The sequence below is a fragment of the Aquarana catesbeiana genome, linkage group LG13 (assembly GCF_042186555.1).
Source record: "Aquarana catesbeiana isolate 2022-GZ linkage group LG13, ASM4218655v1, whole genome shotgun sequence".
NCBI classification, from domain to species: domain Eukaryota; kingdom Metazoa; phylum Chordata; class Amphibia; order Anura; family Ranidae; genus Aquarana; species Aquarana catesbeiana.
The window spans coordinates 222,244,625-222,271,012 of NC_133336.1; the positions used below are offsets into that span (position 1 = coordinate 222,244,625).

At 50.4% G+C, this 26,388-nt stretch overlaps 1 protein-coding gene across 2 annotated transcripts; it reads right to left on the reverse strand.

Moving 5' to 3' along the window:
• Positions 1-352: 352 nt before the first annotated feature.
• LOC141116754 (methanethiol oxidase-like) lies at positions 353-25,802 on the reverse strand. Of its 2 annotated transcripts, XM_073609158.1 has the most exons (13): positions 25,739-25,802; positions 18,177-18,233; positions 17,687-17,799; positions 16,885-17,070; positions 16,150-16,270; positions 15,841-16,023; positions 8,143-8,324; positions 7,334-7,412; positions 2,839-2,960; positions 2,182-2,274; positions 1,418-1,510; positions 1,148-1,266; positions 353-857 (listed from the first exon to the last, which is right to left on the reverse strand). In XM_073609158.1, the coding sequence occupies exons 1-13, from the start codon at positions 25,740-25,742 to the stop codon at positions 695-697; spliced, it is 1,515 nt and encodes a 504-aa protein (XP_073465259.1). In that variant the 5' UTR covers positions 25,743-25,802; the 3' UTR covers positions 353-694. The 2 variants fall into 2 exon arrangements, with proteins under 2 accessions (XP_073465259.1, XP_073465260.1); XM_073609159.1 differs by lacking the exon at positions 2,182-2,274.
• Positions 25,803-26,388: the final 586 nt, after the last annotated feature.

The following is a 26,388-nucleotide window of genomic DNA, read 5'->3' on the forward strand; positions in this document are numbered from 1 at the left end:
AGTAAGAATATACCGCTTTTACGAAATTCAAATTTTGAATAGAATAAATTGTATTTAGAATGGAATTCAATTAGAAAAATGTGAAATCGATTTGAATAAATAAAATAAAACCTGAAAATTAAACAAATTTACCTTAATTAATTTATGTAAAAAACGAATCAAAACAAAATTATTTTGTTCTGCACATGTCTAGAACTCAACCAGTACAGTCCTCCAGAGACAGAAGGAACTGTCATGGCGGGTTAACTGTCCAGCATCATTCAAAGCTCTGAACTGTCAGTTGTGGGCGGAGTGACTCTCAGTAGTCACAGGAACATTGTGCGAGTGTAATGAAGACACGACAGGCAGAGGACGCAGTGACTCGGTGACGCTCCGTTCTGGGCGGAGCAGCTCTTTAATAATCAGACACAGAAAACAAATCCTCATTGGTCAAGAGGCAGCAGCGTAGGCATTGTGGGTGGAGCAATCACTCTATGATGTCATAATGGGGGGAGCAGATCATCTCTTACATCTTCTCATTATAGGGATGGAAGCAGCAGAACATGGACTTATACCCGGGACATGTGGATTGATGGGGAGTCCCTCCCACTAGACTCCACCTATAACTGACATGTGACTTCAGTTAAGAGGGGGTTGGCTAGATCCAGATGGTGGTGGGGGGTTAGATTTAGATGTTGGGGGAGGGGTTTGGGTGTTAGATCCAGATGTCAGAGGTGCAGTCTCCTCCCTCATAGCGGCACTCGTGGGCGAGAGCGGGACCATCCGGCTCCTTCCCGAAATCCACCAGGAAGTTCTCATTGATGGAGAGTCCTCCCTTCTCTGTATCCACATCAATCTGCATCATGACGGCGCCTTCCCTGGGGGGGGGGATGAGAGGTCAGAGGGAGAAAAGGAGGTAAGGGAGAGAAAGGCCAGGAAGTGGGAAGGGGTGGGACAGAGGAGGAAAAAGGGGTGGGACAGAGGACAGGACACGGGAAAGGGGTGGGACAGGGGAAGGGGTGGGACAGAGGAGACGAGGAGGAAAAGGGGTGGGACAGAGTAGAAGACAAGGAGGGGCAAGGGGTGGGGCAGAGGAGCCCGGTCCCACCCGAGGGGAAGGGGTAAGGAGGGAGGAGGAGGGGTGGGACAGGGGAGCCCGGTCACTCACTTGATCATGTCCGGGTAGAACTGTTTGTCCCAGGCGCTGTACAGCGAGGTGGTGACGTAGAGCCTCTTCCCGTCCAGGCTGAGTTGGATCATATGAGGTCCCCCCAGAATCTTCCTCCCCTGCACACATTTACTAAACATTACCCGGGGAACGTTCACATATCAGAATATATAGATAATATGATACAGTGAACTTTACAGCGGAGGAAGAAGAGAGGGGTCACTATTCCCCCCATACAGGCACTGGGGGGGTACAATAAGGGGCGCTCACCTTGATGAATACTGGATCCGGCTGACCTTTTAGCTCCTGATCTTCCAGCACTTTCACTGCACCGCCCTTGAGAATGCTGCCAGCTAGAAACATCTGGAGAAAAAAAAAAAAATATGAGATGACAAAATGTTGGACAGACACATGAGATCTCAGCATCACATCTTTCTATGGTTTTATTTTTCCTTTGTTGTAGTAAGTTCCACAACTTTACTGCCTTTACTGTGAAGAACCCTTCATATACCACTCTTACTGTAAAGTACCCTTCTCATACAACTCTTGCAGTGAAAAGCCTTTCCCATACCACCCTTGATGCAAATAGTTCTTCCTACATCACTCTTACTGTAAAGAGCCCTTCCCATACCACTATCACTGTAAAGAGCCCTTCCTGTACTGCTCTTACCATGAAGAACCCCTCCCATACTAAAAGTGAAATCTCTGTTCCTCCTGATACAGAACGTGAGACTAAATCCTCCCACTGGGGGGGACACAGGCACCAATGAAAACCCAGCAGAGACTCCACAAAACCCCACCCATACCGCTCTTAATACAAAGCATTCATGACATGCTTGCTCTTACTGTAAAGAACCCTCCCCCCTACTGAAGGTGAAAACTCCTTCAAGACAGGGGTTGCTAAGCATTACCCGGGGAACATTCACATATCAGAATATAGATAATATGATACAGTGAACTTTACAGCGGAGGAAGAAGAGAGGGGTCACTATCCCCCCATACAGGCACTGGGGGGTACAATAAGGGGTGCTCACCTCGATGGATCCTGGATCTGGCTGATCTTTTAGCTCCGGATCTTCCAGCACTTTCACTGCACTGCCCTTGAGAATGCTGCCAGCTAGAAATTTCTGGAGAAAAAAAAATATATGAGATGACAAAATGTTGGACAGACACATGAGATCTCAGCATCACATCTTTCTATGTTTTTATAATTTTCCTTTGTTGTAGTAAGTTCCACAACTTTACTGCCTTTACTGTGAAGAACCCTTCATATACCACTCTTACTGTAAAGTATCCTTCTCATACAACTCTTGCAGTGAAAAGCCCTTCCCATACCACCCTTGATGCAAATAATTCTTCCCACATCACTCTTACCGTAAAAAACCCTTCCCATACCACTATCACTGTAAACAGCCCTCCTGTACTGCTCTTACCATGAAGAACCCCTCCCATACTAAAAGTGAAATCTCTGTTCCTCCGGATACAGAAAGTGAGACTAAATCCTCCCACTGGGGACACAGGCACCAATGAAAACCCAGCAGAGACTCCACAAAGCCCCACCCATACCGCTCTTAATACAAAGCATTCATGACATGCTTGCTCTTACTGTAAAGAACCCTCCCCCTACTGAAGGTGAAAACTCCTTCAAGACAGCGGTTACACAGACCCAGAAATGGGTGGGGGTCACTCACCTGCCCCACCAGTTTGGGGTGACACGGGTCGGTGATGTCATACTGCCGGATGTCGCCGTGCACCCAGTTACAGAAGTACAGGAAGCGATCGTCCAGAGAAATCAGGATATCCGTGATGAGCCCTGAGAAGAGGGAGGACAGACATGACTACAACTCCTCCCCCATCCTCCGAGTGTACAGGCTCCTCCCCCTGGACAAATCCTCCCTCCATCCTCTGGGTGTACAGGCTCCTCCCCCTGGACTAAAATCCACCCTCCATCCTCCGGTTGTGTACAGGCTCCTCCCCCTGGACTAAAATCCTCCCTCCATCCTCCGTGTGTACAGGCTCCTCCCCCTGGACTAAAATCTTCCCTCCATCATCCGGGTGTACAGGCTCCTCCCCCTGGACTAAAATCCTCCCTCCATCCTCCGAGTGCACAGGCTCCTCCCCCTGGACTAAAATCCTCCCTCCATCGTCTGGGTGTACAGGCTCCTCCCCCTGGACTAAAATTCATCCTCTGGGTATACCGGCTCCTCCCCCTGGATTAAAATCCTCCCTCTGTCCTCTGGGTGTACAGGCTCCTCCCCCTGGACTAAAATCCTCCCTCCGTCCTCCGGGTGTACTGTCGAGATGTGCCCGGGTTGAACTGTGCATGCGCCGTACGGAACATCACAACAGCTGATTTTACGATCAGCTGTTGTGACGGCCCATGCGCACAATAGCCGACAGAATCATTTTTTTCTGTCAGATTGTGCCCCGCGCTCCCGTGGCGAGTTCATGGCAGTGAGGGGCAGATTTATAAATGATGCAAAACGAAAGAAACAGAAAATTAAATAGAACAGAAATGAAAGGAATCGAAAAAAAAGACAAGAGAAAAAAACAACAATAGAATAAAATAAAAAATTTGAATAGAATAAATAAATAGATAAAGGAATATAATAAAAAGAAGCATAGAAAAAGAATAGCATAAAAAATAGAAAATAAGGGAGTGGGATAAAAAATAAATAAATAATTAAAAATAGAATTTAAAAAAAAAGGAAATTAAAAGAAAAAAATAGAATAAAAATGAAATGGAATTATTATTATTATACATGATTTATATAGCGCCAACAGTTTTTGCGCAGCACTTAACAAAATGAAGGCAGACATTATAGTTACATTACAATTTGGTACAAGAGGAATCAGAGGGTCCTGATCATTAGAGCTTACAATCTAGGAGGGGGAGTCAATTGATACAAAAGGTAATAACTGTGGGGGATGAGCTGATGGAGAAAGTAAAACAGTGTAAGCAGCATAGGCTTCTTTAAAGAGAAGGGTTTTCAGGGATCGTCTAAAGATGGATAGATTTGGAGACAGTCAGACAGATTGGGGGTAGGGAGTTCCAAAGGATGGGAGAAGCTCTGGAGAAATCCTGGAGGTGGATATGGGAGGAGGTGACGAGGGAGCTGGAGAGCAGGAGGTCTTGGGAGGACCGAAGAGAGCGGCTTGGTTGGTATTTTGGGACTGGGTTAGTGATGTAGCTGGGGAGACGAGTTGTGGACGGCTTTGTAAATTATTGTTAGTACTTTGAATTTTATTCGTTGGGTGAGTGGAAGCCAGTGGAGGGATTGGCAGAGAGGGGTGGAGGAGACACTGAATGTTTGGTAAGGTGGATGAGTCTTGCAGTGACATTCATTATGGACTGAAGGGGGGATAGTCTATGTAAAGGTAATCCGATGAGGAGGGAGTTGCAGTAGTCGAGGCGAGAGATGACCAGGGAGTGAATTAGAAGCTTGGTGGTGTCATTGGTTAAAAGGGGGCTTCTTCTGGAGATGTTGCGGAGGCTGAGGCGGCATGATGTGGACAGGAGTTGGATGTGGGCCTGAAAGGACAGATCAGAGTCTAAGGTTACCCCGAGCACTCTGGCATGTGGGGACGGACTGATATTTGTGCCATTGACCTTGACAAAGAAGTCAGGGGAAGGGGCACATGGGGGAGGAAATATTATGAGCTCGGTTTTAGATACATTCAGTTTGAGGAAGGGGTATGACATCCAGGCTGATAGGTCTATTAGTAAATCAGTGATGTGTGAGGAGACTGATGGGGTGGGCTGAGGGGTAGAGAGATAGATTTGGGTGTCATCGGCATATAAATGGTGGTTGACTCAGAGCAGACATGTAGATCGAGAATAGTAGAGGTCCAAGAACAGAACCTTGGGGGGAACCCAACGGTAAGAGGAGTTGCAGAGCAGGAAGTAGAGTTGTAAGTGTCACTGAAGGTGCGGTGAGATAGGCAAGATTTGAACCAATGGAGAGCACAGCCATGGATACCAAGCAAATTGAGGTTTTTTGAGGAGGAGGGGGTTGGCGATTTTATATTGGCTGAAATCTTGCTGTGACTTAGTCGTATGTCAAAGACGCTCAAGAGCACGGCTACGTTTTTGAGGCCTCCGGTATTGTCTGTCTGCCAGGGTTGTAGCGGTCGGAGCCTGATTCTGTCCGTAGTGAGGGGGGTACGGAGGGGAGGGGGGGGGCCAAGGTATCCAGGGTGGATGACAGTGATCTGTTGTAGATAGAAGTGGCCAGGTTGGGGCAGGACAAGGATGAGATTTTGGCATAGAGACAATCTGTAGCAGAAAGAAGAAGAGCAGGGTTAAGGTGGCGAAGGTTTCTACGGGTAATAGTTTGGTAGTTGGAAGGCAAGGAGGAGGAAGATAAGGAGAGAGTGAAACTATTAAGGTGGTTGATCAGAGAGAGGAAAATGAATGTTTGAGAGGTTGTGTGAAGTGCATAGGTAGGGAAATATGAGGTCAAGGCAGTTGCCAACAGTCCCGATTTTCCCGGGACAATCCCAATTTTGGGACCCTCGTCCCAATTTAAGCTTGTCCTGATTATTTTCCCGGGATTTTTCTTTTGTCCCGGGAAAATCAGGAATGTTTTTGGCTAAAAACGGCAGCGGCTACACAAAAATGGCTGCCGCCACGAGTGTTGTTTCCCCTTGTGTTCAGTGCAGAGGGGCGACTTCTCTCTTCAGTGTACAAATAGAAAATACTATTATACACTAAAGCCTATTGGCTGCAGGGATTGGCAACCCCTCCCCGGTCTTCACTGAACAAAAGGAAGTGATCAGCCTCCACCCGCCGCCGTGTGTCTGACGAGCAGGGACACTGATGGAAGGACCGGGGCTCCGCTGGCTGGGGACACTGATGGTCCTGGCTCCCCCCTTTCACAAGGCTCCCTTTGGAAGACTCCCCAGACCCCCAGCTTGGCCTAGGTTGACCCCACATCCTCACGCACCGCAGGTACCATCTTCTGGACATGGCTCTGCTGGGTATTGTAGTGTAGTGTAGTGGTAATCACTGTAGTGCAGTGGTCAATGTAGTGGACAGTGTGTAGTGGACATGTAGGTCAATGTACTGGTCAGTATATTAATCAGGTAGGTCAGTGCAGTGGACAGGTAGGTAAGTGTAATGGTCAGTCTAGGAGTCATGTAGGTCAGATTAGTGGATAGGTCAATGTAGTGGTCAGTGTAGGAATCAGGCTAGTAAGTACTATTGTAGGAAGGGACTCGGGGAGTTCTAAAAGTCCATAGGTTAGGGGGCTCAAATTTCTTGCCTTGCACCAGGCACTGACAACCCACGCTACGCCACTGCTGCTGGGGGCACATGGATGCAAGGACGGACTCTGCTGGGGGGCACCTGGATGCAAGGACGGACTCTGCTGGGGGGCACCTGGATGCAAGGACGGACTCTGCTGGGGGGCACCTGGATGCAAGGACGGACTCTGCTGGGGGGCACCTGGATGCAAGGACGGACTCTGCTGGGGGGCACCTGGATGCAAGGACGGACTCTGCTGGGGGGCACCTGATGGCATCTGGTGGCAGGCGAAGTGGCAGGTGACACGCTCAGGGCTTTTGAATTTTCAAATAGAAAAAGTTTGAATGGCGATTAGAATTTTCTGGATTTGGTTGAATCTAAATCGGTTTGACCGACCCCCCTACTGCCTGATTCCCCGACCGCCCGCAAACTAACATTACACCTCTGTGCTTCTCTATGCAATGCAGGCAGATCAATAGCTGGTGGGACGGGCTTCCTCAGTGCATCACAGCACTCCTTTTAAAAGCCCTGGGAGGATTTCTGCAAATATCAAAATGCCTTGGATGGTCGGGTGTCAGTCTGGGAGGAGTGGGCGTTCCTAGGCAGGGCTGTATTTGCATAGGCAACGCCCACATGTGATGCTGAGCCTCCATGATCGAAAGAACTGATGAAAGGGGGGCGGGGCCAGGTACGGTGGAATAGTTGATGCTGGACGTCCTTCAGCCAGGTAAGGGGGCGGGGCTCTATCTGACTTGCTGTAGCTTCTAATGCACATTGTGAGAAGCTCGGAGTGTGCAGTGAAATCAGAGGAAGACATTTTAGTCCTGTAGAGGAGCCGGTACAACCGGAAGGAAGGAAAAAAAACACTATGTCCTTATGGCAGCAACTGGGGGGGCGGAGCTATTCTCTCACCCAATCAGGGTCATCATACAGCCACTCACCTGGCATCTCTGGCATCGCCCAGCCCTCCACCTTCTTATGTAGCACCTGGATGACCTTCTCAGCCGCCCATTTTTCATCCTGTAGGGGTAAAAAAAACAAAACAAAAAAAAACTATTATGGCTCAATAAAAAGGAAGAGAAAAAAGAAAAAAAAAGGGGAAAGGGGGGGGTCCTCCGCAGTACACCTTTTCCACCACAAGAAGTCCTCAGTCTTCCAAATGGCCAATATTATTCAACCCGCCCCCTCAGAGCTCCTCTCTCCGTCACTCTGCTCTCTCCTCCTAGCAGCATTATCTTTGTTAGCACTAGAGCAGAACGGATTGGTTCCATGAGCTGCATCTCCCTCCCCCAGTCTGAACTCTGCTGTACTTTATAAGGTAGATACCAGGTCACATTCAGGGGGACACCACTTGTATTTTTAGGTTTGTATAAATTTGCTTCACCAATTAATTATAAATTGCTATACCGTAGTTTGTCTTCCTTGCAACCAAGGCAACGGTATACAGTCTCTACACAGATATGGCAGCATGCTCGTCCCCCTGCTCCTATACCTGGCCTATTACATTAAATATGTCACCCCAGTAATGCTGCCCTCAGGTCACCTCGGGGGTCGGGTCATGTGATCACGCCCACGTGTATAGGTTTTAGCAGGTGTGTGGGCGTGGCCTATTCCAGGATCTACAGAACAGATGCAGGTAAGAGTCTGCAGGAAAGTTTGCCAACATCCCGCCACTCCACAAAGCCGATATGTAGAAGATTCCCCCCCCTCAATAAAAAACATTGAGCCCCCATCCCCCACAGCTGCTTACCGCCGTCTTGTAGAAGCGGAAGATGGAGGAGCCAAGCGCACAGCCGACAAATCCCTGCGCAGCGTCCGGGTTGTGCAGAAATCGGATCTCCAGAGGAATCAGTCCGTCCACCCCCAGGTCCAACGTCTGTATGCGGGTGCGCTTCGTCCAATCCCAGACGTGGAGACTCTGACCGTAGTGTCCTAGTATAGAGCAAGAAGGTGATTGGAGGAGCAAAAGGTCACATGACTGGGGGGGTGATTGGAGTATAATAGAAGGACAGAGGGAGGATTGGGATATAATAGGAGGACAGAGGGGGGATTGGGGTATAAGAGAAGGACAGAGGGAGGATTGGGGTATAATAGAAGGACAGAGGGGGGGATTGGGGTATAAGAGAAGGACAGAGGGAGGATTGGGGTATAATAGAAGGACAGAGGGGAGGATTGGGGTATAAGAGAAGGACAGAGGGGAGGATTGGGGTATAATAGAAGGACAGAGGGAGGATTGGGGTATAATAGAAGGACAGAGGGGAGGATTGGGGTATAATAGAAGGACAGAGGGGGGATTGGGGTATAATAGAAGGACAGAGGGGGGATTGGGGTATAATAGGACAGAGGGAGGATTGGGGTATAATAGAAGGACAGAGGGGAGGATTGGGGTATAATAGAAGGACAGAGGGGTGATTGGGGTATAATAGAAGGACAGAGGGGGGATTGGGGTATAATAGAAGGACAGAGGGAGGATTGGGGTGTAATAGAAGGACAGAGGGAGGATTGGGGTATAATAGAAGGACAGAGGGGGGATTGGGGTATAATAGAAGGACAGAGGGGGGATTGGGGTATAATAGAAGGACAGAGGGAGGATTGGGGTATAATAGAAGGACAGAGGGAGGATTGGGGTATAATAGAAGGACAGAGGGAGGATTGGGGTATAATAGAAGGACAGAGGGGGGGATTGGGGTATAATAGAAGGACAGAGGGGGGGATTGGGGTATAATAGAAGGACAGAGGGAGGATTGGGGTATAATAGAAGGACAGAGGGGGGGATTGGGGTATAATAGAAGGACAGAGGGGGGGATTGGGGTATAATAGAAGGACAGAGGGAGGATTGGGGTATAATAGAAGGACAGAGGGAGGATTGGGGTATAATAGAAGGACAGAGGGGGGGATTGGGGTATAATAGAAGGACAGAGGGGGACTGGGGTATAATAGAAGGACAGAGGGGAGGATTGGGGTATAATAGAAGGACAGAGGGAGAATTGGGATATAATAGAAGGACAGAGGGAGGATTGGGGTATAATAGAAGGACAGAGGGAGGATTGGGGTATAATAGAAGGACAGAGGGGGGGATTGGGGTATAATAGAAGGACAGAGGGGAGGATTGGGGTATAATAGAAGGACAGAGGGGGGGATTGGGGTATAATAGAAGGACAGAGGGGGGATTGGGGTATAATAGAAGGACAGAGGGGGGGATTGGGGTATAATAGAAGGACAGAGGGGGGGATTGGGGTATAATAGAAGGACAGAGGGGGGGATTGGGGTATAATAGAAGGACAGAGGGGGGGATTGGGGTATAATAGAAGGACAGAGGGGGGGATTGGGGTATAATAGAAGGACAGAGGGGGGATTGGGGTATAATAGAAGGACAGAGGGAGGATTGGGGTATAATAGAAGGACAGAGGGGGGGATTGGAGTATAATAGAAGGACAGAGGGAGGATTGGGGTATAATAGAAGGACAGAGGGAGAATTGGGATATAATAGAAGGACAGAGGGAGGATTGGGGTATAATAGAAGGACAGAGGGGAGGATTGGGATATAATAGAAGGACAGAGGGAGGATTGGGGTATAATAGAAGGACAGAGGGGAGGATTGGGATATAATAGAAGGACAGAGGGAGAATTGGGATATAATAGAAGGACAGAGGGAGGATTGGGGTATAATAGAAGGACAGAGGGAGAATTGAGATATAATAGAAGGACAGAGGGAGGATTGGGGTATAATAGAGGGACAGAGGGAGGATTGGGGTATAATAGAAGGACAGAGGGAGGATTGGGATATAATAGAAGGACAGAGGGAGGATTGGGGTATAATAGAAGGACAGAGGGAGGATTGGGGTATAATAGAAGGACAGAGGGGAGGATTGGGATATAATAGAAGGACAGAGGGAGGATTGGGGTATAATAGAAGGACAGAGGGGGGATTGGGGTATAATAGTGTAGCATGTTTAGGCAGGGTTGCTATTAAATTTACCTGCCAGGTATAGTTGCCTTGGCTAATTGTTAGGGATCAACTGATTTCACCCGAAGTCTGGAATTGTTGCACTTCTCTCTTCTGTCATCTGGTGACATTAGATAAAATAAGGGCATTGCAAGGACAGATTAAGGATAGATGGGGTATCTCAGCCAATGGGCAGGGATCTTCTTGGGTCCCTTGGCCTGCTGGGACAACCTGTTCATTTAGGTGAGGTCAGGTGATCGGCTGTCTGGGTGGACGTGTGTCGTCCGCCCCGGGCTGCTAGGCCAGAGATCGGGCCTATCCCGGGAACATCTGGCTGCTTGGCTGTCGGAGGGCCTATCCAGAAGCAGGAGAGCAGCGCAGGGTTGGGACTGCAGTTCAACCAGAAGTGACAGTTCTGTCGGTCGGAGAACCTGTTGTGGTCGGAGGTAGAGGGGAAGCTGTCCCCATTAAGGGACCAACCACCTTATTACCAGGGAACACTTTGAGTAGTTGAAGCAGTATTCTCACCAACCGGGGACGGTGAAGAATTGGGAAACTTCAGCAGGTGTCAAGCCAGGGACTGAGCAGGCCAGCGGAGGCGACGCTTGAGGAGTATCTGAGTGCCAAGCTAGGGACCCAGCAGGGATGATACTCAGTGAGAAGGTTGGAAGAGCTCAGGAGATCCAGTGGCTGTGGATCGGCAAGTCTAGTGAGGAGAGAATGGGAACTCAGTGGAGTGAAGATCTACAAGAAGTGATTTTAGAAGAAGTACAGAAATTGTAATAATATTGTTGCCATAGAAGACAGCGATCCTACTCATGCAGACGTGGTGACCTGCTGGGTACCTTTCCCTGCATGGCTGTCTTCCTTTAGAAGTGTCGGAGTTGCCTGCTAATTACCATCGCAACTACTTAAGGGTGTCCTGGCCCTAAACCCTCTCTCCCACAGTTCTGTCCAAGAGAAAATAAATCTCTTTGTATTCAAAAAGTGTCTGGCGCCCATGAATCTACCTTACATTACACCCACCATGACTTGTAACCCACTCTACACAGAAGGATGTCAGCTGTCCAACTCTGGAGGTTCTCAGACCAAAATGGCCCCCAGGACCTTGCTACATTTTTGCACCTGTGGGGCAAAGGCGTTATCCTCGCAGCAGTCGCCCATAGCAACCGGCTACAGCTCCATCGGGATTTCATCTGGCTCCGTGGGACAGTGGCAAGTAACATCTATACTTCTCATAGACTGTTTTATTATGCATCCCAACAACGTGTGGAGAAGAACCAACAAGTCTCATTGCTCATGGGAGAGTACCAGCCTGGTCTTTTGACACTTCCCGCCAGCGCTGTGAGGGTTAAAACAGACTCGATTACAGATTTGGCGAGCTGCCGAAGCAAACAGGCGGGCGCTAAAGTTTCCAGAAAGTATCTGCACCAATCCGTTGGCATGGGGGGTAAGGAAGTGCTGCCACGTGTGCCTGGTTGTAGGTTGGAGAAGATGGCACAGTTTGGAAGTGCAATGGTGGATTGAAGAAAGTATGCTCTGGGAGTTGGCTTTGGTCTGAGTGAGTCCAAACCTGTTCTGACTGACACCGGAGCGCGGTACATACTGAAGGGTAGTCTTGCACTGTATACGGCTGGAGGCTATGAGGCCTTGGGAAGTGTTCCAGTCTGCCCACATCTGGCCACGCATCTGAGGCCTTGGATCGTCTGCGGACGTTGCAGGGGGGGGGGGGGGGGGGACGACACCTGCTCAAGGTAGTCTCACCAACTCAACTTCCACGGATACTACAGGCCGATTGGGACAAGAATGTCGTTATCCCATCTGGGAGTGATATTACAAGCCCACCTGCCATCACCAGAGTCGTGCAGGAAGCTGCTATCCCTGTCTTAACGACTGCCCCAGGACCCAGCGCTCCGGTCATGGCCCTCTAGGCCGCAGTCGGGCCCATCTGCTTGCTTTGATGTCTGAGCCACTGGGGGGAAAAAAAAAAAAGTACCGGAGTCCGGTAATCCTGCAAGTGGTCAAAGCTGTGTGCCTGTAGGGGAGGTGATACCTGTGGCCATTGAGGGAGACAACACGGTTGTGCCAGTTAAAGCCAGTGCCAAGCGTAACTACCTCCCGGCCGAAGAGTGCTCCACCATAACAAATTCAGACATCCCCTCTGATGGATTATCTGAATTGTTTTCGGACACTTTATCTTGGACGGGGAAGTGGAGTGACAGTGATGAGAAGCAAATGTGTGACAGAGGAGGAGGAGGAGGATGTAGTTCCCTCCGCTACTGCCGCTAGCGTTAAAATCAAGCTCTCTGCCAATGCAGCTCCATTGGTATGCATTACTAGATCTTTTGAGGAGGATTGATGGGCTTGATGGGTCCCCAAGGCTCACCACACCAAGCAAACGCCGGTGAATAAGTCTGATTGCAAGCCAGATGTTGTTGCTGGGTACCCAGTTCAGCGTGCTCCAGACGCAAGGGTCCTACCTGGGTATGGAGACCCTAAGACCCTGCCCAGGCTGTCCAAGGTGCAGCAAATCATCATAAAAGAAAGTGGCTGAGGAATATGGGTACCTGTATCCCTACATACCGGTTCATCTAGTGGAGGAAATTCTTGTTAAAGAGACCCAATAGGTAGATGAAGCTGTGCGCAGTTTCCTCCAGATCCTTCTACACGTGGAATTTCCGAAGCGGTCACCGAAAGTTGCTGAGAGGTACGTGTCAGTGTTGCACACCTGGGGTTATGGCCGTAAAAATTAATCTGGACAGTGTGATTATCCGCAAGCCAGACAAAAAGGACACTAAACACGTTGTTACTACGGTTACTACAAAAAGGAGAAAATTTGAAGTTGCCAGATGAAAGTACGTCTGTTCACTAAACTTTGTGGATTACAAATATGTGCTGTGTGAAGTGAAGGACACTATGCTGGATGCCACTTAATTTCTGCACAAAATTGTTGCCAGTGGAGAACATTCCTGCTGGCTGTACTGCTGAGCTTGTGCTGGACTGAATGCTGCCGGTAGATACAGGGAGTGCCCACTTGAGTCATGCTGGCCAGTGCTCTGAAAGTTGTCAGTGTGCCTCCCTCTGAAAAGCAATCTGCTGATGTGATGTTCAGCAAGTTTGTTCCTCAACTAAAGAGGAAGTCTTCCTCAGTTCCCGGCTGTCATGTGGACAGACTGAGGCTACTATTGTAAGGGGACCTGTGTTAAAGAGTGCGGTCCCTTGCATCAAGGCCTGGCTGCCTATTGCCAGAATGCAGCTGTGCCCTTGTCCCCGCAGATACCCTTAAAGAAGAAGGGAAACTGCTGGGAAATATTGTTCACACCCAAGTGAAAATTTTGATGGACTGTGATACATCAAGGAGACTGGGGTATTTAGCTAGTCAGGTAGAATGAGCTTTGGCAAAGGGTCCAATTCTTACCGTCCATGTAAATAATGGACTAACCCACACATGAGAACGGTTTCTAGTGTTGGTCACCAGATGGCATGAGCGGGGCTGACCTGAGTGAACCTCTATTCATTTTAGGAGTATTTGATAGAACATTCTAAGGAAGGTTTCTTTAGATCAATGGAAAGGGGGTGGCATTCTCCACTTCCATATGTATATGGTTCAGATCTATTATAGAGTGTATTTACACTGCTATGCTGTCCTTGGCTAAGGACAAGTAACAATTACTTAATCACTCATGTACATATTGCACTATGTTATTATAGGGATAGGATGCATTTGCATTGCTGTTTATTTCTCTCTTTCAGGTGTTCTTGCACTGTTGCGGCTTCCTTGGACAAGGAGAGACAGTGATCCAACATGGATGATAATGCTAAATATTCATGCTCTCTTTATTACTGTACATATTAGATAGTTAAGATAGGAGAATTAGGATGATATTCCCTCTTAAGTAGTTGGGTGGTACACCACACATTAAACTGTATATATATAATTCCTGTTATTTATCTACCCTGTGTGAACTGCCATTCGCTCATGCATGTTTATTTTCTGTGATATGCTATGTGCACTACTTGTTGTTATTATTCCTTTCCTCTTTCCCCACCTATCACAGTTTTTGCCAGGACATTCGCTCTCAGGCTTGAGAGCTCAAATTTTATTTTTTTTTGCAAACTCCGAGATGTAGTTTTGTAGGCAGGGGGGAGGATGTAGCACCCTGATGTTTAGGTTGCTCTTAAATTTACCTGCCAGGTATAGTTGCCTTGGCTAATTGCTAGGGATCAATTGATTTCACCCTCAGTCTGGAATTGCTGCACTTCTCTCTTCTGTCGCTAGGTGGCCGGGTACCTGGTGACATTGGATAAGACAAGGGCATTGCAAGGACAGATTAGGAATAGATGAGGCATCTCAGCCAATGGGCAGGGATCTTCTTGGGTTCCTTGGCCTGCAGGGAGAGCCTATTTATTTGGGTGAGGTCAGGTGATCGGGGTTCTGTGCCATCTGGACAGCTATCTGGGTGGACGTGTGTTGTGCTGCCCGGGGCTGCTAGGCCGGAGCCTGGGGCCTATCCCGGGGACATCTGGCTGCTAGGCTTTCTGAAGGCCTACCCAGAAGAAAGAAAGCAGTGCACGGTTGGGACTGCGGCTTGAAGTCCAACCATAAGTGACGGTTCTGTCGGCCGAAGAACCTGTCATGGTTAGAGGTAGAGGGGAAGCTGTCGCCATTAGGGGGTCAACCCCCTCATTACCAGGGACTGCAGTGAGTAGTTGAAGCAAGTACCAGAGCAGTATTCTCACCAACCAGGGATGGTGAAGAATTGGGAAACTTCAGCAGGTGTCAAGCCAGGGACCCAGTCAGCGGAGGTGACGCTTGCAGAGCAGCCTTGTGTGCCAAGCCAGGCACAGAGCAGGCCAGCGGGTTGAGGCTTGAGGCTTGAGGAAGATACTCAGTGAGAAGGTTGGAAGAGCTCAGGAGATCCGGTGGCAGTGGATCAGCAAGTCTAGTGAGGAGAGACTGGGAGCTCAGTGGAGTGAAGATCTACAAGAAGTGATTGTAGAGGAAGTACAGAAGTTCATTACAACTTGTGTTAGGAATGGTTATAAGACTGTTGCCATAGGAGACAGCAATCCTACACATACAGACGTGGTGTCCTGCTGGGTGCCTTTCCCTGCATGGCTGTCTACCTATAGAAGTCTCGGAGTCTGCCAATTAACATTGCAACCACTAAAAGGGTGTCCTGGCCCTAAACCTCTCTCCCACAGTTCTGTTCAAGAGAAAATAAATCTCTTTGCATTCAAGAAGTGTCTGGCGCCCATGAACCTACCTTGCATTGCACCCGTCATTCCTTGTAACCCACTCTACACAGAAGGATTTTAGCTGTCCCTAACTCTGGAGGTTCTCATTAGACTAAAGGGGCCCCGGGACTTTGCTACAATAGAAGGACAGAGGGAGGATTGGGGTATAATAGAGGGACGGGGTAGTAATGGATGAATTTTGCTCCCAGTAGTCCCGTCTTGTACTGATCTTTGCCCCTTTTTACCCTTCTGCACCCCTCTTACCCGCCTTCACGTCCTCTATGTTGAACCCTTTGGTGAAGATCTTCGGCGCTCCCCACTCTGTGCTGATCATGACGTTGTGGCGCGGTTGGTACCAGAAGTCGTGGCCAAAAGGCGTAGCGTTGCCCTCCACCTCCCAGTTCCCCTTCACCTCGAACGTCTCTCCATCCAACAGCACAAAGCTTCCTGAGATACAGAAATCGGTTGAAGTTACCCTCATGGAAAGGTCAATAAGACTTTTAAAAAGACAAGAAATCCTCCGGGCCAAAAATAAAACCCAGAGGTCCGCCAGGCGTAGAAGATGACGCTCACCTTTGCCGTTCCCGGCGGTGTCCCCCAGAGCACTGATCATGACCTCTCCACTGCCCAGGCAGTGCGAGGCGTGCAGGTACCCTGAATTGCACTTCTTGTGCACCTCCTCCGGCTCCACCACCTGTAGAGAGGAGAATCCCGGTCAGGTCACAGCCGGGCAGTACTGGGACAGGGTAATCCAGTGCAAGGATGCAGAATTGCACCCCCCCTCCCCCACTAATAATACATGCCGTAGAATGGATGTACCACCCTGTGTCCATTTTTGCTTCACTGCGCCCAGTGCAATCTCCCCTCTTGCCCACCCCTTGTCCCGGCCCTGCATTCAGGCACATACATGGGAGCTGCCCAGCCAGTCCTGAGAATTACACAGCTCTGCCAGCCTCCCGACCTGACCTCACTCTACTGCTGTTATGCAATCAAAACCTGAGAACTTTCCCCAATCTGGCTTTTTGAAGTCCGTCTTCTGGGCCCCCCGATTCTCTTCTACACCGATGAGGTCACCCCCCCCCTCCTATCAGCATGTTCCCTTCTCTCAATCCAAGAGCTGCTGTCCAGAAGGCAGATATAAGGACAGGTTCAGGTACTCACATTAGCTGCCTATAGAAATACCTGGAGTGATGATATGGTGGTTATAGGAGGGAGGGGATGGCGCGCCCCCGGGACGGTTTATTTAGAGAAAAGACAAGTTAATAAACTGACAGAGAGGACCGGACCAGCTGATTGGAGGGTGCCCACCTTGTGGATGCGGGGGGCCCGGCGGTCGGTGCCCACGTCCACCACGTAGACACGGGAGGAGACGACAGACGGGAGGATGAGCTTGTCCCGGACTTTGTTGACGTCCCCGAAACAGCTGCTGCAGGTGTTCCAGCCGCAGTGGTGGAGCTCATCGTTCAGGTTGGGCATCGGCAGGCGGTGGATGACCTGGAAGGAGGAGCAGGAGAGTCATAGCTGGTATCTGGAACCTCACCTGTAGGATACCTGCCTGTCTGTACCCGCCCACTTACCTTAGTGAGCACCTGGCTGCACCCTTCACCAGGTGAGCACCCGGCTGTACCCACCAACTTCCTCCAATAAAGGGCTTTCTATACCCACCTACTTACCCTGGTGAGCATCTGTCTGTTCCCACCCCTTTACCTGGTGACCACTTATGTACCCTCCCCCTTTCTATAGTGAGCACCCGGCTGTACCCGCCCACTTACCCTGCTGACCACCCGGCTGTACCCTGCCCCCCTTCCCCAGGGGGGGGCGCCTATCTATACCCACACCCTTCCCTTATTGAGCACCTCTCTGTACCTGCGCCCCACCCCCCTATGAGCAAATGTCTGTACTCGCCTATTACCCCCAGTAAACACCGGTCACAGCCATTCCCTGCCGCACAAATCTCAATGTTGTGTTTACCATATCAGAAAATTCCAACCCACACTCCACCTGTAAACAAAATATACCTTATGGGTGGGACGGCCCTTCATTAGTCATGAATACAGTTTCAGGGCCCTCCCCCGAGGAACAAACATGCTATGAAATTCATGAGCCTCACCTTGGAGTAATAGGGAGATTTGGGGTCCACATCCACCGTGGCCAGGTAGTCAGGCTTGTTGTTGCCGGTGTTGTGGTAGATGCAGGCGACGTAGATCAGCTCCTCTCTGGGGCCTGTACAGGACAGACATGGTGAGTGGTGGGATACAGGGGGCCACAGATATCCCCGGGTCATAAAAGAGGTTCAACTTTTGTGGGAACAAACAGGAACATAATTTGTTTCTACCCAGCAAATGCTGCAGAACTTAGAACTGCCTGAATCTGAGCTGCTCCAAGATTCAGCAGTTCCTTTCACAGTGCCTCTGAGTGAGACAGCAGCCTCAGTTCACATCTTTCCTCTCTTACGTACAGAGGGCAGAGCTGAAACCAGGGAACACCCAGCAAAGAGGACCTGTCACATATTCAAAATATCTACACTAAAAGCCTACAGCTGTACTCTGATTCTTCCCTTCCCCCCCATCGTCCCTGGACTCAAAGCAAGGGGCCCCTACCTTTCATGGCATCCAGAGGAGACTTGTATCCAGGTCCACATGATCCACACTTAGTAGCTAGAAAGCAATAAACAACAAGAATTGGTCACAAGATGCCCCCATAGCTCTGACATATACCGCAGCGCTGTACAGAGATCACTGAGCCAATCACATTATTCTCTGTACCAGAGGAGCTTGCACTCTAATGTCCCCTCCCCCACAGTCACACACTATTATTACTATTATACATTTATATAGCTCTGACATATACCGCAGTGCTGTACAGAGATCACTGAGCCAGTCACATCAGTCGCTGTACCTTGGTGGTGGGTGACTGCACGTGGTCAAGCAGTAGGGTGGATCAGGCAGTAAGGTGAGTCAGGCGGTAGGGTGGTGGGTGGCTGCGGGGGGCGGTCAGGCAGTATGGTGGATCAGGCAGTAGGGTGGAGGGTGGATCAGGCGGTAAGGCGAGTCAGGCAGTAGCATGGTGGGTGGCTGCGGGCAGTCAGGAGGTAGGGTGGATCAGGCAGTAAGGTGAGTTATGCGGTAGCATGGTGGGTGGCTTGGTGGTAGGGTGGTGGGTGAGTCAGGCGGTAGGGTGGTGGGTTGCTGCTGGGGCGTTCAGGCGGTATGGTGGATTAGGCAGTAGGGTGGAGGGTGGATCAGGCGGTAGGTGGCTGCGGGCGGTCAGGAGGTAGGGTGGATCAGGCAGTAAGGTGAGTTATGCGGTAGCATGGTGGGTGGCTTGGTGGTAGGGTGGTGGGTGAGTCAGGCAGTAGGGTGGTGGGTTGCTGCTGGGGCGTTCAGGCGGTATGGTGGATTAGGCTGCGGGCAGTAGGGTGGATCAGGCGGTAGGTGGCTGCGGGCAGTCAGGCGGTAGGGTGGATCAGGCGGTAAGGCTAGTCAGGCAGTAGCATTGTGGGTGGCTGCGGGCAGTCAGGCAGATTTGGCGGTAAGGCGAGTCAGACAGTAGCATGGTGGGTGGCATGATGGTAGGCGAGTCAGGCGGTAGGGTGGATCAGGCGGTCAGGCAGTAGGGTGGCTGCAGGCGGTCAGGTGGATCAGGCGTTAGGGCGGTGGGTGAGTTAGGTGGTAGGGTGAAAGGGTGGCTGCGGGTGGTCAGGCGGTAGGGTGGATCAGGGGGTAAAGAGAGTCAGACGGTAGCATGATGGGTGGCATGGTGGTAGGGTGGTGGGTGAGTCAGGCAGTAGGGTGGATCGGGCGCTCGGGTGGTCAGGTGATAGAGTGGGTCAGATGGTAGGGTGGTGGGTGGCTGCAGGCGGTCAGGCAGTAAGGTGGATCAGGCGGTAGCATGGTGGTAGGGTTGTGGGTGAGTCAGGCAGCTGCAAGCTGTAGAGTGAGTCAGGTGGCAAGGTGGTGGGTGGCATGGTGGTAGGGTTGTGGGTGAGTCAGACAGCTGCAGGTGGTAGGGTGGATCAGGCGGTGAGACAAGTCAGGCGGTAGGGTGAGTGTGACAGGGGTGCCCGTGGAACCCAGAATCCCTTGTTTCCGCTCCCCATGCACCTCTTATGTCTAAGGCACCCTGAGTGACTGAGAAAATGTGCCTTGGATTACTTAAAATGGGACAGTAATATTTAACCACAATATCATCTCCCAGGATAGAATATATATATATATATATATATATATATATATATATATATATATATATATATATATATATATATATATACATACTATTCCTGGTTTGTTTGATTCTGAACTCAACATGTTAATTGAAAGAGCTGATCACATTGTCCTCTGTACAATGTAGGAGACGGGCCGACTCCTACTATAGGTTTTTTGCCTACTAGGCCGAGGAGGGGGAGATCACTGTTTGTATTGGTAATTGTAATTAGCTTCTGCTATTGTGAGAAGGTTTGCTGTGTTTATATTGATGATAATGTGTGTTGTGTCCTCTGAGCTAAAAGACGTCAAGTCTGCCCTGAAAGGTCCTGCCTCGGAGTCACCTAGGCTGTCTAAACGATTAGTTAATTAGCTCATGTTAATTAGGTTTCTGGTTACAGTTTGTATTGTCATCCTGGTGTACAGTAATGCCTCGGATTGCGAGTAACGCGGTTAACGAGCATTTCGCAATACGAGCTATTACTTTTAAAACATCCTGACTCGGTTTGTGAGTATTGTCTCCCAAAACGAGCAGGATTCAAGCCTTTGCGGTGTGCAGTACCGCATTTGGCCAGAGTTGCGGGGGCGCCAGTGACACTCGGAGCCGTTCAGAGCCATTCGGATGCACTCGGAAATACTCAGTTCCCGAGTGTTTCTGAGGTATTGCATACAATAGAAGTCAATGTGGAATGAATTATTTTCATTTACATTGACTTCTATGGGGAAACTCGCTTTGATATGTGAGTGCTTTGGATTACAAGAATTCTCCTGGAACGGATTATGCTCGTAATCTAAGGTTCCGCTGTATATATTTGTGTGAGATCTCAAAATAAACAGTCCATGTTAAAGCTGTGTAACTGAGCTAGTCTTGTCTGGATCTTGGTTACATTACTGAGCTGTAAAAATCTGATATCTGGAGGCCCAGATTGGAGGAAGCTGTGTACTGACGGAAGCACTCAAGCGGAGTGCGATGAGGGATCCGTTACAGTAGGTCAGGCGGTAGCATGGTGGGTGGCTGCGGACGGTCAGGTGGTAGGGTGGGTCAGGTGGTAGGGTGGGTGGCTGTGGGCAGTCAGATGGTAGGTGGCTGCGGGTGGTCAGGCGGTAGGGTGGCTCAGGAGGCAAGGTGGATCAGGCGGTAGCATGGTGGGTGGCTGCGGGTGATCATGCGGTAGGGTGGATTAGGCTGCGGGCAGTCAGGTGGGTCAGGCGGTAGGGTGGGTGGCTGCGGGCAGTCAGGCAGTAGGTGGCTGCGGCTCATGTGTAAGGTAAAGTCTACAGGCTTGTAAATGGATAGAAAACTAGTTAAAAGACAGAATTCAGAGAGTAGTGGTTAATGATTCTTCCTCTGAATGGTCTAAGGTTATCAGTGGTGTACCCCAAGGTTCAGTGCTGGGACCCTTACTCTTTATTATCTTTATAAATGATATTGGGTCTGGGATCAAAAGTAACATTTCTGTCTTTGCAGATGACACCAAGCTATGCAGTGGAATAACGTCCTTACAGGATCTCTCCAATTTACAAGCCGACCTCAATGCTCTGTCTAATTGGGTGACTATGTGGCAGATGAGGTTTAATGTTGATAAATGTAAAGTTCTGCACTTGGGGGCTAAGAATATGCATCATACATACTAGGGGGGATACAACTGGGGGAATCCGTGGTGGAGAAGGATCTGGGGGTTTTGGTAGATCATAAGCTCAATAATAACATGCAATGCCAAGCTGCGATTTCCACAGCGAGCAAAATCCTTTCCTGTATAAGAGAGGTATGGACTCCAGAGAGAGAGATATCATTTTGCCCTCCTGTACAAATCATTAGTGAGACCTCATCTGGAATATGCAGTTCAGTTTGGGCTCCAGTTCTCAAAAAGGATATCGGGGAACTGGAGAGAGTGCAGAGAAGGGCAACCAAACTGATAAGAGGCATTGAGGAGCTCCGCTATGAGGAAAGATTAGAGGAACCGAATTTATTCACTCTTGAGAAGAGGAGAATAAGGGGGGATATGATCAACATGTTCAATTATATAAGGGGTCCATATAGTGAACTGGGTGTTGAGTTATTCACTTTACGGTCAACCCAGAGGACAAGGGCGCACTCTTTATGTCTAGAGGAAAAAGAGATTTCATCTCCAAATATGGAAATTTTTCTTCACAGTAAGAGCTGTGAAAATGTGGAATAGACTCCCTCCAGAGGTGGTTCTGGCCAGCTCAGTAGATTGCTTTAAGAAAGGCCTGGATTATTTCCTAAAAAACACAAGGAGAAGGAGGCGCCTCTGGGTGCAGACGTTTAAAACAATTTATTAAAACAAAGCAACAAGTGGTATAGCACTCACATTTGCGTGGTCAATATAAAGCATAAAAGTGTCCCAGATCAATCCAGGGGGTTCGTGGAGTCATTTCATCTCTGCTGGTAGATGTAGGGGTCTGGGCAGTCTCACAGCGCTGGATATGCTCGGCCGAGCAGTAGAGACAGGCACCAGAGCGAGGCTTGAATGGCAGCCGATCCAGTCGAGGGATGATGACGTCACACGATGTGCGACGCGTTTCCTAAGCTGGCACGCCGTGAATGGTGTGACGGCGGCGCTCCTTTGTCAAGCTGCTTGACACGCAAATGTGAGTGCTATACCACTTGTTGCTTTGTTTTAATAAATTGTTTTAAACGTCTGCACCCAGAGGCGCCTCCTTCTCCTTGTGTTTTGCAGTACCTTTGGGATAATGGCTTTCACTCCCACCAGAAGGCAGCCCTGAATGTGGACTCTACACATAACTTTTGCCCCCTTCACTTACTGTGTTACATTATGGACTCAGTTTTCATGCTATATTTATGAGATATATATATACAATGTTTTTTTATAACCCATCTTTGCACATTACTGTTATCTGGATATAGCTGTCATTACTTGCGCCGAATACTTGTTACACTGGATTATTTCCTAAATGTACATAATATATCTGGGTACTGACATTTATAGGTAAAGTTGGTCCAGGGAAAATCTGATTGCCTCTCGGGGGATCAGGAAGGAATTTTTTCCCCTGCTGTACCAAATTGGAGCATGCTCTGCTGGGGTTTTTTCCCTTCCTCTGGATCAACTGAGGGTATAAAATTTGGGTATATTGGATTGTACGATATTTTTTATTTTATTTATTTATTGTTTTTCAGGTTGAACTGGAAAAACTTGTGCCATTTTTCAGCCTGACTAACTATGTGACTATATGTAACTATGTCAGGCGGTAGGGTGGATCAGGCGGTAGCATGGTGGGTGGCTGCGGGTGATCATGCGGTAGGGTGGATCAGGCTGCAGGCAGTCAGGTGGATCAGGCGGTAGCATGGTGGATGGCTGCGGGTGATCATGCGGTAGGGTGGATCAGGCTGCAGGCAGTCAGGTGGGTCAGGCGGTAGGGTGGGTGGCTGTGGGCGGTCAGGCGGTAGATGGCTGTGGGCGGTCAGGTGGGTCAGGCTGTAGGGTGGTGGGTGGCTGCAGGCATTCAGGTGGTAAGGTGAGTCAGGCGGTAGGTGGATCAGGCGGTAGGGTGGTCGGTGGCTGCGGGCGCTCAGGTGGTAGGGTGGATCAGGCGGTAACATGGTGGGTGGCTGGGGGCGGCCAGGCGGTAGGGTGGATCAGGCTGCGGGCAGTCAGGTGGGTCAGGCGGTAGGGTGGGTGGCTGTGGGCTGTCAGGCAGTGGGTGGGTCAGGCTGTTGGCGGTCAGGTGGGTCAGGCTGTAGGGTGGTGGGTGGCTGCGGGCGGTCAGGCGGTAGGGTGGATCAGGCTGCGGGCAGTCAGGTGGGTCAGGCGGTAGGGTGGGTGGCTGTGGGCGGTCAGGCGGTGGGTGGGTCAGGCTGCGGGCAGTCAGGTAGGTCAGGCGGTAGGGTGGGTGGCTGTGGGCGGTCAGGCGGTGGGTGGGTCAGGCTGCGGGCAGTCAGGTGGGTCAGGCGGTAGGGTGGGTGGCTGTGGGCTGTCAGGCAGTGGGTGGGTCAGGCTGTTGGCAGTCAGGTGGGTCAGGCTGTAGGGTGGTGGGTGGCTGCGGGCGGTCAGGTGGTAGGGTGGATCAGGCTGCGGCCAGTCAGGTGGGTCAGGCGGTAGGGTGGGTGGCTGTGGGCGGTCAGGCAGTGGGTGGGTTAGGCTGTTGGCGATCAGGTGGGTCAGGCTGTAGGGTAGTGGGTGGCTGCAGGCGGTCAGGTGGTAGGGTGAGTCAGGTGGTAGGGTGGGTCAGGCTGCGGGCGGTCAGTGGCTGCGGGCAGTCAAGTGGGTCAGGCGGTAGGGTGGTGGGTGGCTGCGGGCGGTCAGGTGGTAGGGTGAGTCAGGCGGTAGGGTGGGTCAGGCTGCGGGCGGTCAGGTGGTAGGGTGGGTCAGGCTGTAGGGTGGTGGGTGGCTGCAGGCGGTCAGGTGGTAGGGTGAGTCAGGTGGTAGGGTGGGTCAGGCTGCGGGCGGTCAGTGGCTGCGGGCAGTCAGGTGGTTCAGGCGGTAGGGTGGTGGGTGGCTGCGGGCGGTCAGGTGGTAGGGTGGATCAGGCGGTAGGGTGGTGGGTGGCTGCAGGCAGTCAGGTGGTAGGGTGGGTCAGGCGGTAAAGTGGATCAGGCAGTAGCATGGTGGATGGCTGCATGCAGTAGGGTGGTGGGCAAGTCAGGTGATAAGATGCGATGTGCCAGCAGTCAGCGGGTTGTGGGTAAATAATTGTGTAGACTCTGGAGGGGCACACAGGGTGTTGGCATCTGCCATGTAAGATTGCTCTGTGTGGGGAGATTACAGGGCGGGCACAGGAGCGTGCTATAGATGCCAACACAGGAGATTATAGTTCAGGGGTACAGAGGAAAGGGGCGCCCCCTATGTGAATAGAGGAAAGGGGCGCTTGTTATATGAATAGCAGAGGGGGCGTGGCTGACATTGCGATATCCAATCCATACGATTGTTTTCTTCATGGATTCTGATAAATCATGTGTAGGGGATCGATTAGCTTTAAATTGATAAATGGGATTGATCTATAAATTGATCCATCGGATCAGAACACGATGAAATGTTACAACCTGATCTTTGTTGGGATTCCTCTATGACTCCGCAGATTGGACGCCGGGATCGGCGCGGTCCGGCCGGGAGAAGGAGGTTTTTCGATCAGTCCGGGCTCTATAGTGCTCAGCAGCAGCTCTGGGCACTGAGTGAGATTGCTGAGTAACCAGCGGTGGAAAATCTGCAGTCTGTACCATTCTTCTGTACACTCATTCTTCTGACGCTCGCCTGGCCAGGATCGGACACTGATCTGTGATTGGACACTCGTCTCTGATCGAATGCTCACCTGTGATTGGACGCTCGCCTGTGACTGGCCCTCCTCATTGGTGGATGGATCCCTCTCACTGCCCGGATACCTGACGGGGGTGCCTTAAATGATGTGCTCCCCTCCTCACAATGCCATCTGCCTGGCTGTCGGGGGATCCACTCACTAGCCAATCAGGAGTTATGACTTCACTTACCGCATGCTGGTTGCAGAGGAGTTCCATGTCCTGGGACCTCATTCTCTGTTCTTGGACCTTCCGAAAAATGCCACCCGCCTGGCTGTGACTTCAATACTGCACCCACCCCACCCCACACACCCTGAGCAAGCAAGCAGCAAGTGAAGCCAGAACTCCCAACCTGCCTAGTATGGCAGCCAGGGGGTCAGCATCTTCAGATGGAAGTCAGAAGGCAGTGCAGCCTCCGGGACTCCCCCATGACAGGACAACAAGCATGCAGCCAGTGAAGTCACAACTCCCCCTTCTGCATGTTTCAGGTCACTTGGAAGCCAACGGATCAGCATGACAGCCAGGAGGGGGGGAATCATCTCATCTCCCCTCCACACAAGCTGCAATCACTCATCAGGCTGTCAGACAATGGAGGGAAAGAGAACCTCCCTACAGGACACCACAGAGGGTCAGAAAGAGGAGAGGAGAGTCAGAGAGAAGGTGGGGGGCTGATGAAGAGTCTCACCCATGTCACTGCAATCTCTCACTCGGTGTTCCAGTTGCTGATCGACCCGTGATCATCAGATACTGAGCTCACCCAACACGCTGCTTAAATAGACTGGGGGAGGGATAAGGGTGGAGCCAAGGAGGGGGGAAAAGGGAGGGGGGGTCCAGGCACTGATCATCCCTGAATGCAGAGCGAGAATCCGAAACTTTCCATTCTGTGCCCATTATGAGGGGTTCCCACCATCCCTGTGCTGAGTTCCCAGGTCTGCACTCCCACTGTGCCCATTATGAGGGGTTCCCACCATCCCTGTGCTGCTTCCCTTTTCACTGTCCAGTCACAGGTTGGGGGCTTGTCCGGGATGACCTAGGTTTAGGATAAAGTGCTGGCCATTGGACTGACAACACCTAGTGGCAGAAAAAAAGTACTGCGGGGGGAAAATTTGTGGATTGAGCGTATACATTTCTTGAGAAAGTAAAATTTTATGTTATATTGGTTTAGATTGATTTCTGATTTAAGGTGGTAGGTGACCCAGGAAACTGTATAAAGCAGACTGTCCAGTAATAAGGTGTAGCGGGTATTGCAGCCAAAGACTTACATTAACACAGATGACTGCATGTACAAGAGGGGAGAGAGCTGGCTGTCATGTCTGCATGGGCTTCCCCCCCCCT